Source organism: Fulmarus glacialis, unplaced genomic scaffold (genome assembly GCF_000690835.1).
Source record: "Fulmarus glacialis isolate BGI_N327 unplaced genomic scaffold, ASM69083v1 scaffold4769, whole genome shotgun sequence".
Lineage (NCBI taxonomy): Eukaryota > Metazoa > Chordata > Aves > Procellariiformes > Procellariidae > Fulmarus > Fulmarus glacialis.
This window is the reverse complement of record NW_009232491.1, coordinates 12,457-32,768: the sequence shown is the minus strand read 5'-3', so window position 1 is coordinate 32,768 and position 20,312 is coordinate 12,457. Positions and strand designations below refer to the sequence as shown.

General features: G+C 39.0%; 1 protein-coding gene across 1 annotated transcript; it reads left to right on the top strand.

The window, feature by feature from the left end:
- Positions 1-271: 271 nt before the first annotated feature.
- Positions 272-18,486, top strand: GNS (glucosamine (N-acetyl)-6-sulfatase; the record flags this gene model as incomplete). The annotated part of the gene is made up of 13 exons (XM_009584907.1): positions 272-331; positions 1,024-1,230; positions 2,813-2,878; positions 3,310-3,408; positions 5,800-5,967; positions 9,613-9,695; positions 11,057-11,175; positions 11,764-11,867; positions 12,261-12,362; positions 13,579-13,686; positions 14,454-14,564; positions 16,629-16,789; positions 17,629-18,486. Coding segments are annotated over 13 exons (1,464 nt in total), but the record flags the coding sequence as incomplete, so codon positions are not given.
- Between the last annotated feature and the right edge of the window lie 1,826 nt (positions 18,487-20,312).

Below are 20,312 nucleotides of genomic sequence, written 5' to 3'. Positions count from 1 at the left end.
GGTCGAGGCTGGGGCTTCTGGAGCGCAACCTCCGCAGCCGCCGGTGGTCCCTGAAAACTCCCTGTACTCTGCTCTCTTGGGCTGACTTGCGTAACCACTGTGGTCACACGAGGCCCTAGCGAAAAGGCACTCTGGGTGGCTTGCCTGGGCAGTGCCCGAAAACTGTGGTGGTGGGCCTTCTTTCAGCTAGTTGTACAACTGCTTCAACTCCGCTACTTTACCTAGCGTCCTTACGTTTTTAGCTGATTTCGGTTTGGTACCTTTCTTGCAGACACCCCTGAAGAAGACTAATGCCCTCATTGCGCAGATGGGAATAACCTTCCTAAATGCAGTAAGTGTTTACATTAACTCTGAACTTCTGAGATATGTGTGTTTGTGTAGTTTGTATTTTAGGTAATTTGAAACCTCAAAACTGATAATGGTTTTATGAAGTCTGTACATATGTGTGTGGGGTTTTTAAATTCAATCTCAAACTACTTTTAGGTCACAAAATGAATATAGCTCAAGGTCAGGTTCAGAATCTGAGAGGGAAAGTTTCACTTCCTAAAAGTGCTTGTGCTAACTTCCTTAAGCAGTAAAGTAAAACTGAGTAATCTGAATATTTTTATTACAAACTGAGAAGCGTTAGAAGAAGCTACTTAAAACTTTCAGCTTCATGCATGCTGAAAACCCACTTCACTCTTTTCATATTCTAATATATTGCTGTGGCTAAAATAATGGAGTGAATCAACTGGCAAACAGTAGTTTAATTGGATGTTTGCTGCTGTATAAGAACTACATCTAATCTGTAATGGGGGGGATGGGGTTGAAGGGCATATGATGCAGAAACATAAAACCAGATTCATGTGCAGCTTTCCACTAGTGAAAATACTTGGGATGTAATTCTTTGTGTCTAAAAAGGAATATGCTTTAATGTCAGTCAACTTTTTAATCAACCTATTAGCTGGTATTTCAAAACTATAAATTATGAGGAAAAATTGTTTTACAATGTCAGTCTTGTATCTCTTCATCCTGTCTTTCCAGTATGTTCCCAGTGCACTTTGCTGTCCCAGCCGAGCTAGCATTTTAACAGGAAAATATCCACATAATCATCATGTTGTCAATAACACTCTGGAAGGAAACTGTAGCAGCAAGTTATGGCAGAAGATTCAAGAACCATACACCTTCCCAGCACTGCTCAAAACTATGTGTGGTTATCAAACGTTCTTTGCTGGGAAGTATTTGAATGAGGTATTTTGTGCTTATTTTTTTTACTGTGACACAGTTCATTTGCGTTTGTCCACCTTCCTAAAACATTCAGTGATTTTTATATTTGTAGCTGATGGCGGGTCTCCGAAATGTTTAAAATGGTGTTACTTGGATGAACAGTTCTCTTTGCTGAGATGGGATAAATACGACGCAAAGTTCAAATCTTTTACTTAACTTGGTTAAAATCAGGTTCTGTAGGTGCCTGGATGTTTTTAAAAGTTAATTTTGAAAGGATGATGGAATCCAAAGGCTTTTTTAGTATGTTCAGATGTGTTAATTGTTAGAGATGGTGATGGGGGAAGCGGATAGATGATTGGCATGTGGTATTGAAGAACACCATCAAGCCAGTGCCAGACCAGGCATGATGTTAGAATAACGTTAAAGAAAAAAATTGGTTTGTCTCAATATTCCCAACTGATATATCCCCTTAAATCAGAGGACTATTTTCTTTTTAGCAGTTAATACGACATTTTAAATATTAAATGTCCACTGAGGCAAATTCATTGGGAGAACAGATATTATCGGAGCTCTTTACAGAGGTTACTCAGCACTTTATTACTGAATCATTTATATGTGTGTGTTTTTGGTTTTTTCTGTTTTTAACTAAGCTGTGGTTTGTCATAGTTTATGGTAAGCTGTAAAATTCAGCACTGAAAGCTCCAAGATGAGGGGTTCCTCTTTGTGTGGTAGAATTGTATTTGGAGCTAGATTTGGAGCTAGGGTCTTAACGGCATTATTTTCCTTGCATCTCTTGGTGGAAAATGTTGGTGGTATAATAGAATAACAGAACGTGAATTTTCATAGCCAGGCACAAATTCGTTTCTGCTGATGTTACTGAGGCAGCTAGGAAAAGGGTAACTTATCTGGCTTCCTCTGAGTATCCCTTGACTCAGCATGGTCTCCTGTCCCTGCAGTTAGGTGAGCCATGTAGATGGGAGAGGGCAGCCCTGAGAAGACCCATTCTGTTGCTCTGAGGGACCCTCTGTTTTGAGTTTGGCACTGATTCAGCAGCTACTTTACTTTTTTTTGCTGGCTTAAAGGCTAGTTGTTATAGATTATTTGGCACTGAGGTGACAAGAGGCTAGCATTGCTTAAAGTTCGCACCCCCATTTGGGGGAGGATGATGGAAGCTGTTGGTCTATGTGAAATTTTCTTTAGTATCTTGTTATCACAAGTATCTTAGTATCGTAGTTATCACAAAGCCTAAGAGTGTCTTTTTGCATGCGTGTTTTCATCACCTCTCATTACCTGGTGATATACTGTATGTTCTCCAGCATCTCTGCATATTTTCATGTGCAGAGTAGAACAGGGAATAAAATTTAAATTTTATTGGTGAATACCAAGCATTCAGTTACTGTCTTTCTAGTTATTTAACCCTGGTCTCTTTAACAGGCTGTACATATGTTTTTATGTGCATATATACTTGTTTTTTTCCATTCTGAAATTGAGTTTGGCTTAATGCAGTTTCTGACTAGTATTGTATAAAGCACATGAATATGAAACATAATTTCTAGCTTTTATTCATCATAATTGAAACTGTGAGTCATGTTCTGTCTTTTTTCAGTACGGAGCAGAGGATGCAGGGGGAGTAGGTCATGTCCCTCCTGGATGGAGTTTTTGGTATGCTTTGGTACGTGACTGTTCTTTTTTTAAAATACTTTAAAATCTTCTTTTAAAATACTTAATTTTGGTTGCTTTGTAATCCATCTCATGTTCTAACTTTGCTGGTCGTGAAAGAGCAAGCAAAAAGCTTCTAAGAACTTAAGGTAAATTTTCTTCCCTTTTTTCCTCTATTGCATATCAGATCCTTGGCTTTCACAAAAGCTACTCCTACTAAGGTGCCTGGGGAAAAACCCTGACTTGTAAAGCCAAAGCAATGTAAGATAGCACTAAAATAAGTTCTGTTGTTGGAGACCAGTTCTGAGAATTCTTGTGGTGTCCTTGTGACAAATGCTTATAACCTATTTGACAAATGCTTGTTGGCTGCCCATTTTCATTATTTCAGGTGATCAATATACATGTTACTTTGTATAAATATGCATACGGCTTTTCTTTTCACAGGAGAAAAATTCGAAGTATTACAACTATACTCTTTCAGTAAATGGCAAAGCACGAAGGCACGGTGAGAACTACAGTGTAGATTATCTGACAGATGTACTGGTAAGAAATTTTGCAACACTTGTGTTACAGAAGCTGCTTATGACCAGATAATGCCTCATGCTGGGGGCCTGGGGAAGGGTGGGGATGATAGTTTGTTAGGCTGCATTGGTTCATAGATATATGATTGTGCTGTCATGATGGTGGGTGGGCATTAATCAGCAGAGCAAGATTCTGGGTATATTTAGAAATGACAAGTTTGTGTGTACGAGCTGTGGAGAGGAAAGGAATTCCAGCTGCCCATTTGCTAGCCAGTAGCCTCACTGAGAGGTTAATACTGACTGCTACGGTGCATGAGGAACATGATGAATGTAGGAAATGTCTTAAATTACTTCATAGAAGGATATGTTTCACTACAATACACAACTTCTGTAACAGATAAACTGGGCCAAGATTTCAGTGGGAAGTTAAGCATGTAAAAATAACTTTACACCATGTTTTGTTTATTAGATATTTTGATGTGTCAGCATCTTGTAACCTCTAGCTAGTCAAACTGATAACTTGGAAATATCAAAGGCTAATCGATCCTTCATAGTGTGTGAGGGCAATGTATGGACTATGCCAAAATGTGTAGCTGACCAGGGGAGTCTTTAGCCTCTTTATCCTCTTAAGGTAAAGAGAGGTAACAAAGATATGAAATACTGAAAGGAAAGTTGGAAGAGGTACTTTAGCTCTCTTGAGGCCATGTTTAGCAAGTAGTATTAGCTTGGAGGGGTTTTTTTTGGGGGGGGGAGGAAGGGGGAGAGGAAGTGTTCCCCCCGCTCGCCAAGCTGGAGTCTTGACATGCTGTTACAGTGTATGAGTTGGTAGCGCTGGGAGCTCACATGCAGCACTCAGGAATATTCTTCTGAGAAGTCCCCTCGTGCAGTCGATTTGTAATCTTCCATTGAGACCCTAATGAGTTTCATTCCAGTGGGTTCCTGAACATAGACAGCTGCTTACTAGGAACAGCACTGATTGATGTTTCTTAGGGTACTAAACAGCTGTCTGATTAAATTTAGATTTAGATTAAATTTAGATTTAGCTAGGATGGAATTGGTAAGCCAGAAGTGAGACTATCCTGTTGCTGGTATTGTACCGGTCTTTTTTGATCCTTCAGCAGCTCATAAGCATTTTGACCAACAGGCCATTGCTGCATAAACCTCTTATTTGTGGTGTGTTACCTATTGATACAGCAGTGTATTATGATTTTCAGTGTGTTGCATTCTAGCTTCTGCCTGTAGTTACCAAATATGTATTCAGCATTTCAGAGCTAGTGTTTGAGTTTAATTCACTTGGTGGGCAGTGCACAGGAGTAAATTGCTAATGCAAAGTTCCTGTGTTGCTTGATGTGATGCACAAGCTTTCTTGTCCTGACTAAGGACATCTGGCTACTTAAGTCTGGTATTAAGAATCTGAACACCTGGATATGTCTACTGCAGTCCTGACATGTTGCAGTTTAAGCTCCTAATAAAATCTAAGTTGACTACCTCTATGAGTTTACCTACATCATAGTGGTTTCTGAACCAAGTCTTCAAACTTCACACAGTTATCCTCCCTTTACTCTGTTGTCATATAACTGAAGTCCAGCCCCACTTGCTTAGATGTAGAAGTTAGGAGGAAGGAAAAGGAGGGAATTCCCTAGTGTATTATTTCTTCTAGAGAAAGAAAAGGATATCCAAAATGGGGTATACTGATCAGACAGGAAAGGAAAATGTTGCAAGATTTGAATAGCGAAGAACTCATCTGTAAGTAATACCTTTGAAGCTTTAATTTCAAAGGCTGACCAAGGGAAGGCCAAAATGGAACTCACAATCTCTTCTAACTTGCTACTTGAAATTGTGTATAGCCTGAAACGAAAATGAAAGTGCAGTGAAGTCATATGAGTGAGTGGAGTTTGGCACTCCCCTTCACTAGAGCTCCCGGCTTCACCAGCAGAAATGTGGCACCCCTTAGAAACTAGGAGCTTGCTACAGAATGAGCATATGCTATAAACAGAAAGACTCAGAACATATGAACAGAATATAAACATATAAACAGGAAGACTCAGACTGTGTTAAAGAAAGCTCCAGTTTACTTGAGGAAAGCAGGGTTTACATGGATTTTGTTGATACTTGGAATAAGCACAAACTTGACGAGATTTCCAGGTCTAAATAATGCAAAGGTCTGAAGTAGAAAGCCATTCAGAGATGTGGGACAAATTATTTGTTTAACATGAACACTTGGGTTTTTTTAATCACAAGCTGCTGTTCTGGACACTTGTAGATGAGCAAGCAATAAGTTTCTGAAATAGTTTAAATGTTCCCAGTACTACCAAGCTCTAAGTAAGTTATGAATGTCTAGTTTGGATTTTTCAAATACTTGCTGTTTTCCTTTGGAGGTATGACTTTTCTTCTCCAACAAAACTGTTCACAGGCCAACATGTCATTGGACTTCTTGGAGTATAAATCTAATTTTGAACCTTTCTTTATGATGATCTCAACCCCAGCACCGCACTCCCCTTGGACAGCTGCTCCACAGTATACAAAGAGCTTTCAGAATGTCAGTGCACCAAGAAACAGCAATTTTAATATTCATGGAAAGGTAAGCTAACTAGCAAGAATCTGCATAGATTATTCTACTAGCTTATGAGAGCAGTAGGCAATGACCCTGATTTGCATATTAAGTTTAAACAGTGAGAAGAAGCAGCTAATACCATGACTACTGGTTATTTAGTTATGTTAATTAGCCTTTCAGGGTAAGATATGTTTATTATGACTTTGAGATTTTTGCATACCAATATCTTATAAGTAAAAAAAATGTAGTGGCAAAAATGATAAGGCAGTACAATGGAATTATGATTGATAAATGGGAAAAAGTTAATTCTTTGTCCAATTTCCAGACTGTTTGGAAGTTCTTAAAATGTTCTTTCATTGCTCTTGGTATGTTCAGGAGAACACAGAGGTAGTGTGCTCTGCAAAGGCTCAGGTAAAGAGTGACGAGAGCCCTGTCTTCCTGTGCACATCTGCTCATGTGGGTGGGTGGTCCATTACCTGAGCTCGTGGCAAAGCTGCCCGTGGTTGACGAGCATATCAGGCTAACCAGAGGACTTTGTGAAATCACGAACCACAGGGTGCAGGGTCACTAAGGGCTTTGAGGATTTGCCTTTCATTTGTTGAAATAACCTGTAACCAGTTATTACTGGTTACTTAGTGTTACAAAGTCACAGACATCCTTGTGACAGGGCAGTACCTTCCACTGCCAGTAAACTTGGCCAAATACGGTCTAACTCAGACTAATCCGCTGCTACTTACTTTGCCAATAAGTGAAAGTGAAAGTTGCAAACAGTTAATCTGGTGAGATATTTAACTTACGGAGGTTTTGTGGTTTTGATTCAATTAGTTTAAAGTATAGCACTCACTACTATTCAGTGTTCAGCTGATTCACTTCGAGATTTGCTCCTAATCTTAAGAGATACCATTGCCTAAATGCCTATCTGGAGTCTAGTGATAGCTCTTCTAAGGTCACTGTGACTCATGTAGTACAGGGTGAAACTTGGTTTTTAGCTGAGGATTGTAGCTTGCAAAATGACCATGTGCTTATCAGCATGATATAAAAACATGAATGAAAGGGGAGAAAAGGGCTGCAAGCAGTCATGAATACTTTAGCCCAACCTGTTAAGTTTTGAACTAGGGAGTGGGCATCAGATGTTTTTTTCCTCCATAAAAGAATCCCTAGCTCTGTCTTAGACTCCATTACTGTAATAACTGAATGCTTTTAAAACAGTGACCCAGAAATAACTTGACCAAATTAGCCGAAAAATACAGGGTGGGAGTTCCCTTATGTGCACCAAAAGCAAAAGCTCTGTATATGCCTGTATAATACAAAGCAAAATACAGACTTACTTAATGTTTGGTAGTTAATATCTGTGGATACAGCAGTTTTACTAAGTTTCACAATAGGAACAGATTAGTGTTACCCCTCTTCCTAGACACAAAATAGCTCCGATCACTAACAGTGTGCATTTCTGTAATTGGTGGTGTTGTGGTCTTGAAGCCTAACGCTTCTTTGAGCTTCACTGTTTTCTAGGGCAAGCAGAATTCCTGCAATAGCAATAAAAATGTACGTAGGCTCAGACCCTCAAGTCATTGATGTTGTAACACTTGCTAGACAGTTTTGTATTGTATAGTCTTGATTCCTAAATTAATGTTGCCTGGCTTCCTTACACAGTATGTGGGCAAGGGTACTAAAAGGAGCCATCTAGGCAGAATCTCTGTGTGAAAAACCGGGATTAAGTTGTTGCCAGACTCTGGCCAGTGATGCGCACTTTAATTTCTGCTTAGGATCCTCAGCTATGAACTATATCAAGTGATAGGTATCCCAAGTAGGACTGTTGATAACCAGATGAGTGGTTTATCTAAGCCATTCTGAGACAGAAGCTGATTAAGATTTCTCCTGCATGCAGTGTTTTTCCTGCAAAACAGGAGCACAGCTGTGTTCAGATTCTGTTGGCAAGATATGGTATGCTGTCCCAAGGTTTCCTAAACTTTGTCCCCCCTAAATGGGACATAGGGTGGCAGCAGGATTGGTGGACAGCTTTTTAAGAGACTTGACAGGGACTGATGGGGAAGCAGATTTGAGGACCCTGAGTCAGTGTGAAATTTATTGAAATCCACAAAGATGTTTAGGTGATGTGAAGTTCCTGAAACTTTAGAAAAAGGTAGGAAGAACAAAATGCTCCAGAGAAGGGGAAGATTTTACTGCACTAGGTGACTAATCTGCCTGAGTTACCCAGAATGGTTCTGCCTTATGGAGGGCCTCTCCTGAGCCCACCTTCTGTGAAAGGTGGCTGGTGCACAAGTGACACTGCCAGCTCCTTTGTCTTCTGAAGAAATTCTGCTGAGCTGGGGATGGGGTTTGTGATGTCTTTCACTACTTCTTCCTCTCTCAACCAACACATAAGTCCTAGATGTTTGGTCTTGATTATGCTGTGAGTTTTCTTGCTGAGATAGACTTAGTGTCTCTCCAGAGAATTGTTTTACAACTGCCATAAAACATAAATCTGAATACAACTGAATTAAAATCAACTGGACATGGTATTAAGTCTCCATGCCAAAAATCTTCCCTTCAGTCTACAAGAACAGAAAACAGGAGAACTGAATAATTGCAGGAGGTATGAGTCACTTCATTGTGAGTCCCTTAAGCCTGGGCCTGTTCAGTCATTCACTTGTGACAGGAGGGGAATTGCATAAATAGAGGTTCTACGGAAAGGAGTGACCAACTAAATGCAGGCTCAAGCTGAGGGTGATGAGAGGGTCATCTCTGACCTACTAACTGAAAAAGTGTAAAGCTGCATTGACATGACTTTCTCCTTTATTTTGCTCCCCACTAATACTAACCTTCTGGTTGTTCACAACAGACCTTCCCATATATTTGTACAGCAGCTGACCCAGTTCAGACTGGTGCTTCAGGATCTGGGAGTATCACTTTTCATATGAGTTAGATCATCTCCGTTACTTTGGGGGGATGGGTGAAGGGAGAAAGGGAGGGCCTGTTTCTGGAAGTTGGGGATGCGGCTAGAAGAATCATTAATGCTTCAGCAAAAGAAATGCTCTTGTTCTGGAGTCAAAAAGTCCAGATAAAATGGTAATGTTTCTGTCCCCTCAGTAATCTCCAGCCCTGAGTTCATAGGCTACCAAGAATCTGATAGTGGCGCCATTACAGATCTTTGTCCTCACCTGCCCATAAATTAGGTAGTCCTAATTGCTTTTGATGCAAGAGTTTCTCCCCACCTCTCTATCTATGTAAGGATAGAGAGCTCACAAATCTTAGTCCCAAAAGAACCTCACTTTGACAACCAAGTCCAATCTTGCAATGCTGCTCAATCCTGCAGTTTTTTTTTTCATCAGACCTGTCTCAGGCTATCAGACTTTTATCTCTGGGAGAGTCTTCCCTAGCTCCTTTCACAAATTTCTTCCCTGAACTGCTTTGAAAACATCCACAGCTATTTTCTTCTCACCAAGGGCTGAGCATAATGGAGCTGTAATATATTCTACTCTTGCAACTTAGATTTTACATGAACCAAGAGGGAAAACTGGAGTCAAGTCAGTTAGATAGCATTGCCTCGCTATTTCACAGGAATCGTGTGGATGTTTTACCCTAAACAACACTTCTGTTGTAATTGGTCTAAGAAAGGTATAAAAGCTGGTACTTCTCTCCTATGCTAATCTTTTTGTCTTTTTTCTTTAGAACAAGCACTGGTTAATTCGACAAGCAAAGACTCCAATGACTAACTCTTCAATACAGTTTCTTGATGATGCTTATAGAAAGCGGTAAGAATTTCTTTTGTTGCTTAAGATTTCTACTGAGAACTTTTATTATTTTTAAAAAAAGAAAAGGTGTTTTTTTAGAAAGGTTGTAATAAGTGTGACAATAGATGTCAAAGTGCCTGTAATAGTTCTCTGGCATTTGTCTCAGCAGACCTAACTTTTGGTTTACTTTTTGCAAAGAAACTTGTCACTGACTTCAGAAATATTTTGCTCCCAAATGGTGCCATCATTTATCATAAAAAAGACCAGTCATGCTCGGTGTCTTTACTGCTTCTCTTTCAGTACACGACAGGTTTTCATAAAAAATGGCCTTACCTTCTACTTCACTTGAATTCCAGATTCTTACATGATGTACATCAAATGTGATCGATTTATCTGCCAGCTAATCTGATTTGTTAACCTTGGCTCTCAGTCTGTGGTCTTTTTTACATGGGAATACCTGACTGGCCAAGGTGGAAGCTGGAACCCTTTTTATAAAAGGGGATGTGGGGAGTAACGTGAAGATGCAGCTTGTTCCCCCTTTTTATTTGTTTACACTGTAGGTGTATTTTCTTTAAAAGCTCTGAAACAAACATTAGCTTAACTTTAAGTGTTAAACTCCATTTTGAGCAGTTATCAGGCATTCGCTTGTCACTTTGGAGATGGAAAACCGAGTTTTTTTCAGGCTCTTGCTTTATAAAACATGAAGATAAAATTATGCAACAAAATCTTAAATTAAGCCTGGAGACAACAGGATCCAAGAATTGAATAACTGTAGTTAATTCAGCATACTACTAGTCTGTGGAGGCTTGTTATTGACTTATCAGAAGCAGTCACTTCTCTCGATGGCAGACCCCATGATAAAGGAAAGAATAGCTTGTAGCTGTTCAAGGCTTTAGACACACTTCGATAATGGACCCTGATATTGCATGAGTAACACAAAATAGCTGATGTAGTTTTCAAGCAGAAAGGATCCCATACAGACAATAAAATCCATGACAGTCTTGCATTTTAATATGAAAAACTGTAAAGAACTAATAACAAGTGACCTTGCAGGAGATAACTCTGACTCCTTGCCACTGTGTGGCTTCAAAGTTGGTCTTGACTGTTTCCAGATAAGAAGTAATCAGCATTTTGATGTTTTTCTCAGACACCATAGAATATAATCAACAAGAACTGAAGACAAACAGTCTATTTCTATCTTAAATTGCAGCCTCAAATAGTACAGCGTAGTAATCTATGAAGTTTGTTTTCAGAATTTGCAAGCAAAATAATATACTTACCATGCGTACACTGACTTGAAGCAGAATACGAATGCCCCACTTGCAGTCAGAATTATTCTAATTTTTTCATACTGTAATATGAATTACTTTGTTTCTGTATAGGTGGCAAACTCTGCTGTCAGTAGATGACCTGATAGAGAAACTAGTGAAGAAACTGGAAGTGAATGGAGAATTAGACAACACATACATCTTTTACACATCAGACAATGGCTTCCACACTGGTAAAATTTTCACTGCTTACTGAACATTTGTAGAAGATCCAGGAATCGCATAACATTTCACCCTCATGACACTCCAGAAAATGGGAACAGCAGCTGTGGAAAACTGTAGACATGAGAAGTAGTGGTTTGAGTTGCAAAACAATCTGGAGTTGCAGTGTGGGCTGTTTTGGGAATTTTATTGTTTGGTTTTTGTTTGGTTACAGTTTTCAGCATTAATCTCTACCACTGTATTCTGGTATTCAGAATATATTTATATATATATGTATATAAAAAATTAGGACAGAAATGGAGGAAGAATCTCTGTGTTCTGGAGGAAGAGTTCCATGAAGGAGTTAACCAGTAAAAATCTGTTAAAGACCTGTCTGTATCATGTTGTACAACTAAAAGTGCAGTATCTAAGCTGTTAAACTTTGTAAGGTACGGCTTCAACTTTGAAGTTGTTTGTTCCTGTTTTCCACTTTGTTAATGTAGTTCAGGTTAAGAACCTCTTCTGACTTAAAAAAATTGGTTGCTGGAAATTATGTAACACAAGACTCTTAAAACATAAAACAAGAAGCCATTTAACTTTTTCCACTTTCCATTGTATAGGGCAGTTTTCTTTGCCAATAGACAAACGGCAGCTGTATGAGTTTGATATCAAAGTTCCATTGCTAGTTCGAGGACCAGGGATAAAACCAAATCAGACAAACAAGGTAAGAAAGAAGTGAAATCAGATTACGGATTTACTTTTATATATTCTTTCACAGTTATTAACTTTGGGTAATAATTCATCCTCTTGCATATATGTATCAATGTAATGAAATATATGGAGTGGTAGAAAGTGCAAAGACCTCATTCTAAAAAGCTGCGTGCTCTTGCTTGAATCAGTAAATTTAAGTAATTGCAGGCTACAGAAATAAACGAGATGTGAAGCTTGCTTTCCAAAGACCCTACCATTGCTTGGGAACTTTACAGGGACCGTTAGCCTATAAAGGTAAAATTAAGTAGTTTTAGGTGCACCTAAAATTACAAGTTCTTAAAATACAGAAGTTTCATTACATCTGTTAGGTTCTGGTCTTCTGAAGTAAGTTTTCTTCACCCTGCAGATGCTTGTTGCAAATATTGATTTGGGTCCCACTATTCTGGATATCGCGGGGTATGACTTGAATAAGACCCAGATGGATGGGATGTCGCTATTGCCGTTGTTGGTAAGTAGATGGATGGGGATAGTAACCAGTAATTCTTGCAGGGGTTGTTCTTCAAAGTGAATACTACTTCCTTTGATAGACTAGGTCGACTCATAACCCAGATTCTTCCCTTGATGGCATTTTCACATGGGATGTTCATAGTTTAGTGAAAAAAGTAGGCATGCTGTTTAAATGCAGATGTATTTTGATAAGCCCTGCAACTTTGTGGTCCTTTTGTAATAGAAAGTTGTGTCATCCTTTGGCTAATCCTGCCATTTGTAATAATTTCTTTTTTGAAGGCTGTATGTTGTTTCCACCTTGCATCCTCCCTCCTGTTTTCCTTACGATTTCTCAGCATAGACATAGGAGAAGAGCAGACTGCTCTTACTCAAATCTTTGGTTTGCCTCAATTTTCAGTAGAACTAGTGTTTCCCCCTAAACTCTGGAAAAATGCATGTGGTTTTATAAAGTAAACCTGACCTTGCCAATAAGTAAGCAGAAGCCTATTTAAATAAAGCTGCTTGCAGTTGATCCTTTTAGTTTTAATTAAATTTAGTTTATAAATTGAAGGCAGCTTACTTGGAAATGTAGGAGATCATCCAGATTTAAAACGGTGCTTTGCTTTAAAACCTTGTATCCAAACCTTAAGCTGTTCTTTAGACAGAAGCAGGTAAAAGCCATCTAGTTTAAACTCTGACAGAATCAAAACTATGAAACTCATTGTTTTGCTGTATATGCCTGTGATGGTGCTGTATAGTAACTTTAAACTTCCCTCTCCCTCTGCCTTTTAAAATGCAGCTACAAATAGAGCAGCTTAAAACTTAGTTGCTTCTTAAAGCTGTTTATCTTTTCCTGCACCAAGGGTATCTCTTTCCATCTGTTGCAGTAGTCTGATACAAACCAAAGAGAAACAGCCTTGTTACAGGGATCTTGTCTGTAACATAGTAGTATCTGGCCATGTGGCTGCTATTTTGTATTACTGCGTGATTCTTTATAAATTCAAGACAGAACTTTAGTACACCTTCTTGTGAGGCTTTTGTACTTTTGTAGTTATCTTCCAGCTACACAAGACATTCTAACCTAAGGCTGAGTATTATTTTAAGACTGACTCAAACTAGGGACCATGACTCCAAGTGCCTTGTAAGCAGTGAGCAGCGTTAGTGTTATACCAGGCATGGAGAATTTCTTCTGTTTCACAGTGCAGTGAATACTGAGTCATGTTAACTTCTTGTTCTAGAGAGGAGACAAAAATGTGACGTGGAGATCAGACTTCTTGGTGGAGTACCAAGGAGAAGGATACAACGGCAGTGATCCTACCTGTCCTGGCCTAGGACCTGGTGTCACAGTAAGCAGGACAAGATTTGTTAATACTAGAAAATAGCTGCTGAATTAAACCTTTGCCCTGTGGACTAACCTGGTTCTATAAGTAAGCTCATGGTGTCTTGGTAAGTAGGAGCTAGCTCTGTAGGTCTTGTGCAGCATTTAAGAATCGGAGGGAGACATCCAGCCATGCAGAACTGATGTGTCCATATACAGAACACAGTCAGCCTTTCAGTGGGAATCTGTAGAGCCTCAGGGTTGGAGAAATGTGCAGGAAGGTGTGGGCTTGGCAAAGTGGGTAGCAGTGACATCATGTTCTTTCTAAACTTCCATGACCTCATCGCACAATTCTTACATGTAACTATTATTTAAGTCACGCAGTGACATCATGTTCTTTCTAAACTTCCGTGACCTCATCGCACAATTCTTATATGTAACTATTATTTAAGTCAGTAGCTACTTCCTGAATCAAAGATGGTTTGCTTTAAGTAAAGCATCCCATTGGTGTTGTCTTTAGTAGTGTGTATTGTGCTGTTGTCTTCAGTGTATACACATTAGCTTCCCAGCCAAAATGCACTGGGTCATGGTGAGTTCATTAACAAGACTTTCTCAAATTTAGAAGAGCTGAGTTTTTGCTTAAAATCCCCAGTGGAGACTTGCATGTATTAGACTAAGATCCTGGTGTTCATCAGTTAACCGCAGCTGGCTTGAGCTAATGTAGACTCTAGGAAGAGGATTGCTAGTTCGTTTTTCTTCCTGCGCTGAAGTTTTTGTTCACTGCTCACTTCACAGCACTGCTTCCCAGACTGTGTCTGTGAAGATTCCTATAACAACACATATGCTTGTGTAAGGACGCTGTCAGCTTCCTGGGATCTGCAGTACTGTGAATTTGATGACCGGGAGGTAAGTCTCTGAGTAGCAGATGTTAACTGTTCACAACTGTGCTAGCGACTGTCTGCACTCTTATCTGCTCTCAAGGTTTCCATAAAGTACTCTGAAAAGCAGACTAGCATTGCTTGCAGGATAAACAGTGAAGTACTTATCTTCTGGTGAGAATGTTTTGACCAAAACTCTGGTGGGGTTCTAGGAAGAAAAAAAAAACGGGGGTGGGAGGGGAGTGAGGAAGGGACAATAGCCTAAACTATGATTACTGCCGTTTGGTATCACCTAACAGCCTCATGGGGAGGTGTGCTGGTGCTGGGTTCAGCTCTTTGTCCTACCCTAATTCCATGTGGCAGAGTCTTCTGTAGGACAAATATTTTCTGTTACACTGTATTTCTGCTGTTCTTATGTTCGTCTGCAGCTCTTTTCCTTGGGAAGAACTGAAATCTCAGGCTGATCATTTCTCTTCTATTGCTCACTTGTTTGCCTGGCAAAACAAGTATTTAAGTTACAGCTGTGAGAAAGGTCTCTAACCTTACCTTAAGTTGTTTGGGTATAAGGGACATAATGTCCCTGCTTCAGAAACCGTTCAAATGTCACTAGCAGAACACCTGCTGTGTGCACAAAACTTGGCGTGTTACAGGGCTGATCTTGTGCCCCTTTGCACACAGTTGCTCCAGAGAGTGTATTGGGTGTGAGGCAGCTGGGTCACAAACCTAATAAACTGCATTGTCAGCAGATGTGCAATAAATGCATAAACAGCAGGTATTCCCCGTTATCATGCCACCACACAAAACATTTTCTGCTAGTCTACAATGAACAACTTAAAGCAGGGGAGTAAATACCACAAGGTGTTTTTTGCAGTAAGACAGCAAGAAAGACTGTATAGGAGACTAAGATGCTGATTAGCAGACCCTGCCCTTCATTCTTCCACTTTCTAACCATTTATGATGAAGTTAAATGAGTGTTGCAGCTTTCTTCGTAAAAGCAGACTCCAAAGTTGATCTGAAAACACACTACATGTCACTTCCCCCAGTAAGAAGGTATAGGTGTGGCATTTCTGGGTCACTCAGCTTACCTGGGTCAGCTAAACTAAGACTAACAGTATTGGGGAAGATGCAGCAATGTGGCTTTTAAAACCTTGCAGTGAACCTCACAAGCAAGCTTGCAACCAAAGTCTGTCCAAATGCATCTTTATCTCAGTTAGACACAACCCAGCCAGTTTTAATCAACATCATCTGCAGTCATGCCTCCTACTTTATCTAGCACAGACAGAACCTCAGCTGAATTCTTGATATGTTTGACTAGTATTTGTCCACAGAATGGTTTAGAGATTTAATGTACCAAAAAACAAAACTGCCCTAAAATCCTCCAGACAAACCTTCTCAAAGCACACACAAAACCTTTTCAAAGCGTGCGCACACAAAAAAGCTTTCTTGTGTTAGGGTTGTAGCACACTTGTACACAGCATATTTTGTATGTGTATTCACGATACCTGTCTGAATTTGAGAGCCTAAAATCCTCCAGACAAACCTTCTCAAAGCACACACAAAACCTTTTCAAAGCGTGCGCACACAAAAAGCTTTCTTGTGTTAGGGTTATAGCATACTTGTACACAGCATATTTTGTACGTGTATTCACGATACCTGTCTGAGTTTGAGAGCTGGAAGTACCTGACAAGCATATAATGGTGCTATGATGGTCATGAAATTGTGCATTTTGAGATCCATTAATGAAAAGACAGGCAGCTTAGCTGTGGTCTCTTGCTGTGGTCTTACAGCCATTAGATGGGTTCTATTTATGTGTTAGAAAAAAATTTGCAGTGTAGTAGATGAGTACTTTAGGTGGAAGTAAAAACTTTTCCAACAATACTGTACTATCACAAAACTTCAGCTTTACCTACATGCTGTCCTGTCTTTGACCACTTAGCCACATGGTGAAATATGGCTTATGTGTGGGGATGCTGCAGTGTAGTTGAAAATAACATTTGAGACTCTATGCTGTCATAGTGTTCTTCCCAAATAATATGATTAAATGTTAATTAGCATCTAGGACTTAATACAGTGCAGGAACTTTCTTCTACAGGTGTTTGTGGAAGTGTATAACTTGACTGCAGATCCACACCAGATCAATAACATTGCTAAAACAATTGATCAAGAAATTCTAGAAAAGATGAACTATCGATTAATGATGCTGCAGTCCTGTTCAGGAGCAACCTGCCGTACACCAGGTGTCTTTGATCCCGGGTAAATACTGGTTCAATTAATTATTATAATATTTAATGTAATACTATATTTTTAAAATTAAGCTTTTATAGAGGGTATTTATGATGGAATAGAATAATACTGACATACATACTGTTGTTTAATAGAGATGCTTTCTTGATGCTTCTGTTTTTTAATGTTTAATCTCTATTTTAATTTAACCTACCAAATACAACTTGATAGTATTAATACTACTACTTTAATCTTGTCAGCCACTGTTGACTTAGAACAGCTGAAGCTCACAGCTATGCTGAGTAGTCAGAGACAAGTGACCTCAGGTTTGCCTGCAGACAAGGAAAAGCTCTGCAGGTTTTTGTAGGCAGGAATTTCCCAAATACTTGCTGTGATTGTTCCTGGAGATGCTGTTAGCAAAGAATGTTTCCTGCAGGACCTAAGCTGTATGTATTAGTCAGCTGTTGAAAGGAAATAGCACTTCTTAGCTCAAAATTCAATCAGTAATCATTTGGACCGAAGCTTTTTTAAGCACTATTTAAAATGTCCATAGAGTTGTGCTATGTAAGTTTGTAATTTGAGGCAGCAAAGCTTTCTGTTAGAATGCATCTCCTGAATGCTTAATGTGATACATGCCAATATGCTGTTCGTATGTTGTAGCTAGGATTTATTTCTTAAGAGACTATCAACTCCTTAGTTGCGCGTCGTTGTAATTCATCTGTTGTAATATGTAGAGATTGTCCCTACTGCCAAGAAAGCAACTATCCGTGTAGCCTTGTACCAGAGCTATTCTAGAAATAAGCTATTTCTAGAAGTGTTGGTTGCTGTGGGCTGACTGTAGCTCACACAGACTCTGTTCCTTTCTATAGGTACAGGTTTGACCCACGGCTCATGTTCAGCAATCACGGTGTTCGGGCTCGGAGGTTTTCTGCACAGTCCTTATAAGGCATTCAAGAGCCTCTCGCAGTCAGCTCCCACTGACTAGTTTCTCCAGTGACTGCAGCAGGTCTGTCTCTGTAACTCTCGTTGATCGCAGCTGGAAGACTTTTAATGGGCTATTCAAACCCTATGTGGAAGAAAAACCCTTGTCTTTAGCTGGTTGCCTTGTGCAATATGTATGTTTTACAGCTGAACTGCAACTCTAAATCATTAGACACAGCTAATCTGTCTTGCTCAGATAGTTGATTACCACCTTTGTGTTTCAAGTACCTTTTCATATCACAGGCACAGAGGTGAACCTATGCCTATGAATCTGAACAGTTTATTTTGTTCTAAAAATCAATAAATGCGTATTTGAGTCGGGTTAGATAGGCAGATGCTATTGCACAGTAATGCTCACCCATATTCAGTGTCATAGACTTTCTTAAAAGCTATGTTTAATTATAGGTTTCCTGTATTGAGCTCAAAGCTGTTAATGACAATAGCAAACTAGCCCAAAATAGCGTAGGAAGGCATTAGTCAAAACTGACTAGCAAGTGTCCTGTGCAGAATTAAAATCTGTATGCTGAATATTCTCTTTCAACGAGACCACTTCAAATGAGACCAATGAATTTTGTAGGACAGCTTTGGTAGCTTGCAAACAAGAATGTTATTTCAACCTCCTCCTAGTTTGAAATGCTGGAGTGGGTTACTACGTACTACTGAAAAAACTCTTAGGGTTTAATATAGGCTTCTTAGTGAGTTAAACAAAAGGGTGTTGAGACTAATAAGTATTCAAGTAAGTGTGCTTGTGTTTTGAGCTCACTCTTAAGTCTGTTTTAATACATGAACAGAAGTAATACTAAAAAAAAAAATCCACAAAAACAACCCCAAAAAATCAACAGTATAGTTAATTTGTCTCTAACCTCCAAATGTCTTGAATTGTCTAACATCTTATGTTGATTAGATTCTTGAAGGTAAATTATTTTGAGAGCAAACTAGCCAAAAATAAATCAATCATTGCTCACTAGAAGTTAGGCTAAGAAGGCTATTTTAGGCAGTTTAAGTGCTTCACAGAGTGTTGCTTTTTGGTTAAGACATAACTACTCAGAACCTGCAGTAAGTGGCCTTCACACCAAAGGACTGATGTCAGATGTCTGACTGCAGTATGTTACCACTTGTTTTCCTTTTGGAAAGGTGATGTTGTCTTTTCAACCTCCTCATTAGGTTTATCTGAAATGCAGCCATCACTTGCACCCAAACTTGAGTATCTTTCTCAATCTTGAAAGACACCCAAACTTGTGTTAGCATATAACTTCTGTATAGATTCATTGCCAAAACACCTTCTAGAAACACTGAATTGTGTATCTTTTGCAAGACAAGTTCATGTTGCTTGTGGGCAAATCAACTGTGTTATCAGGCAAGATAATCTTTCCCTTGTCAAACTGTGGCACAACTATTTAGTTCTTAGTTATTTCAGATCTTTTACCCAGAGAGCATGATGATTTCAACTTCTGTCACATAAAACCTTCTACTAAGTAATCATTAAGTAGGCATCAAAGTATGACTCTTTCAGAACTGTGAAGGTGCATACCCTAGTGAACAGATCGACAAAATGGATACAAGCAATGCTACAATAACGTAAGTTCAACTTCCATTGCTTTTAATTCTGAAGCATGGGAGTTGTCCTTCACATAGCTTAGAGTTACAAACTTCAGTGATGGTCTACAGGTTAGATTTTGTAGAGCTTTTGTCTCAAATCTAACTTATTGTTTCAAATCTCTAGGGTGACCAAATATTTGGAGACAAAAAATTGCTTGAAAGGTAACAGATGCTCAGCTGGAGCATCTGCATAAATGCAGAGGTTTTTGGATATTCAAACTACTTACATGCTTTCAAATACTCAGGACTTTTTCTTCCACTACAACTGTAGCTTTATCCTGTTCTTTGTTTCTCAATCCTTAGTATTGCCCATCAATACCCTTCAGACTCTGTTTTGTCTTTAAAAACAAAACCAAAGTTGTTTTCATGCTCTCAAGCGTTTTCTTGCACACCGAACTAAACATAAAGTTCATTTATGTAGTGTTTTGCTCAGATAATTCTAGAAACTTAGACTTGTTCTTTGTTTAAACTTCATTTTGGTAGCTGTGTGGAGGCTAGAGTGAAATACATGGATTGTTGCACATTAAACCCTTAATACTTCTATCAAATCTAGGTCATATGTCAAGTTTCTACCCAAGTTAAATTTCAGTGCAAGTAATGTGTGTTATGATGCTGCTTAATAGAAAAAAAATTTTTATGGGCACAGATGTGTAACTTTAAGAAGAAACAGTGTTACAGTGATTTTAAGCCATAACAAGGAAATTTTCTTTTGAATTATTTACTTTTTGCCTAATAACTAACATGAAAGTTGACAGAACTGATACAGATTATTCACTATGTGTGACCAGCTGTTTTACCCAAATTAACACTCTTGCTATCTGCACACACCTATAAAGCATTTTGTCTGTAACTAGGCTCAATAACTTAATACACTCACTGTCAGAGAACCACACTGTACCTGAAATCTGTCATAGGTAGTAAATGTTGTATTAAATTGAAATTCAGAATGAAATTAGTCAGTCCTTACTAAACC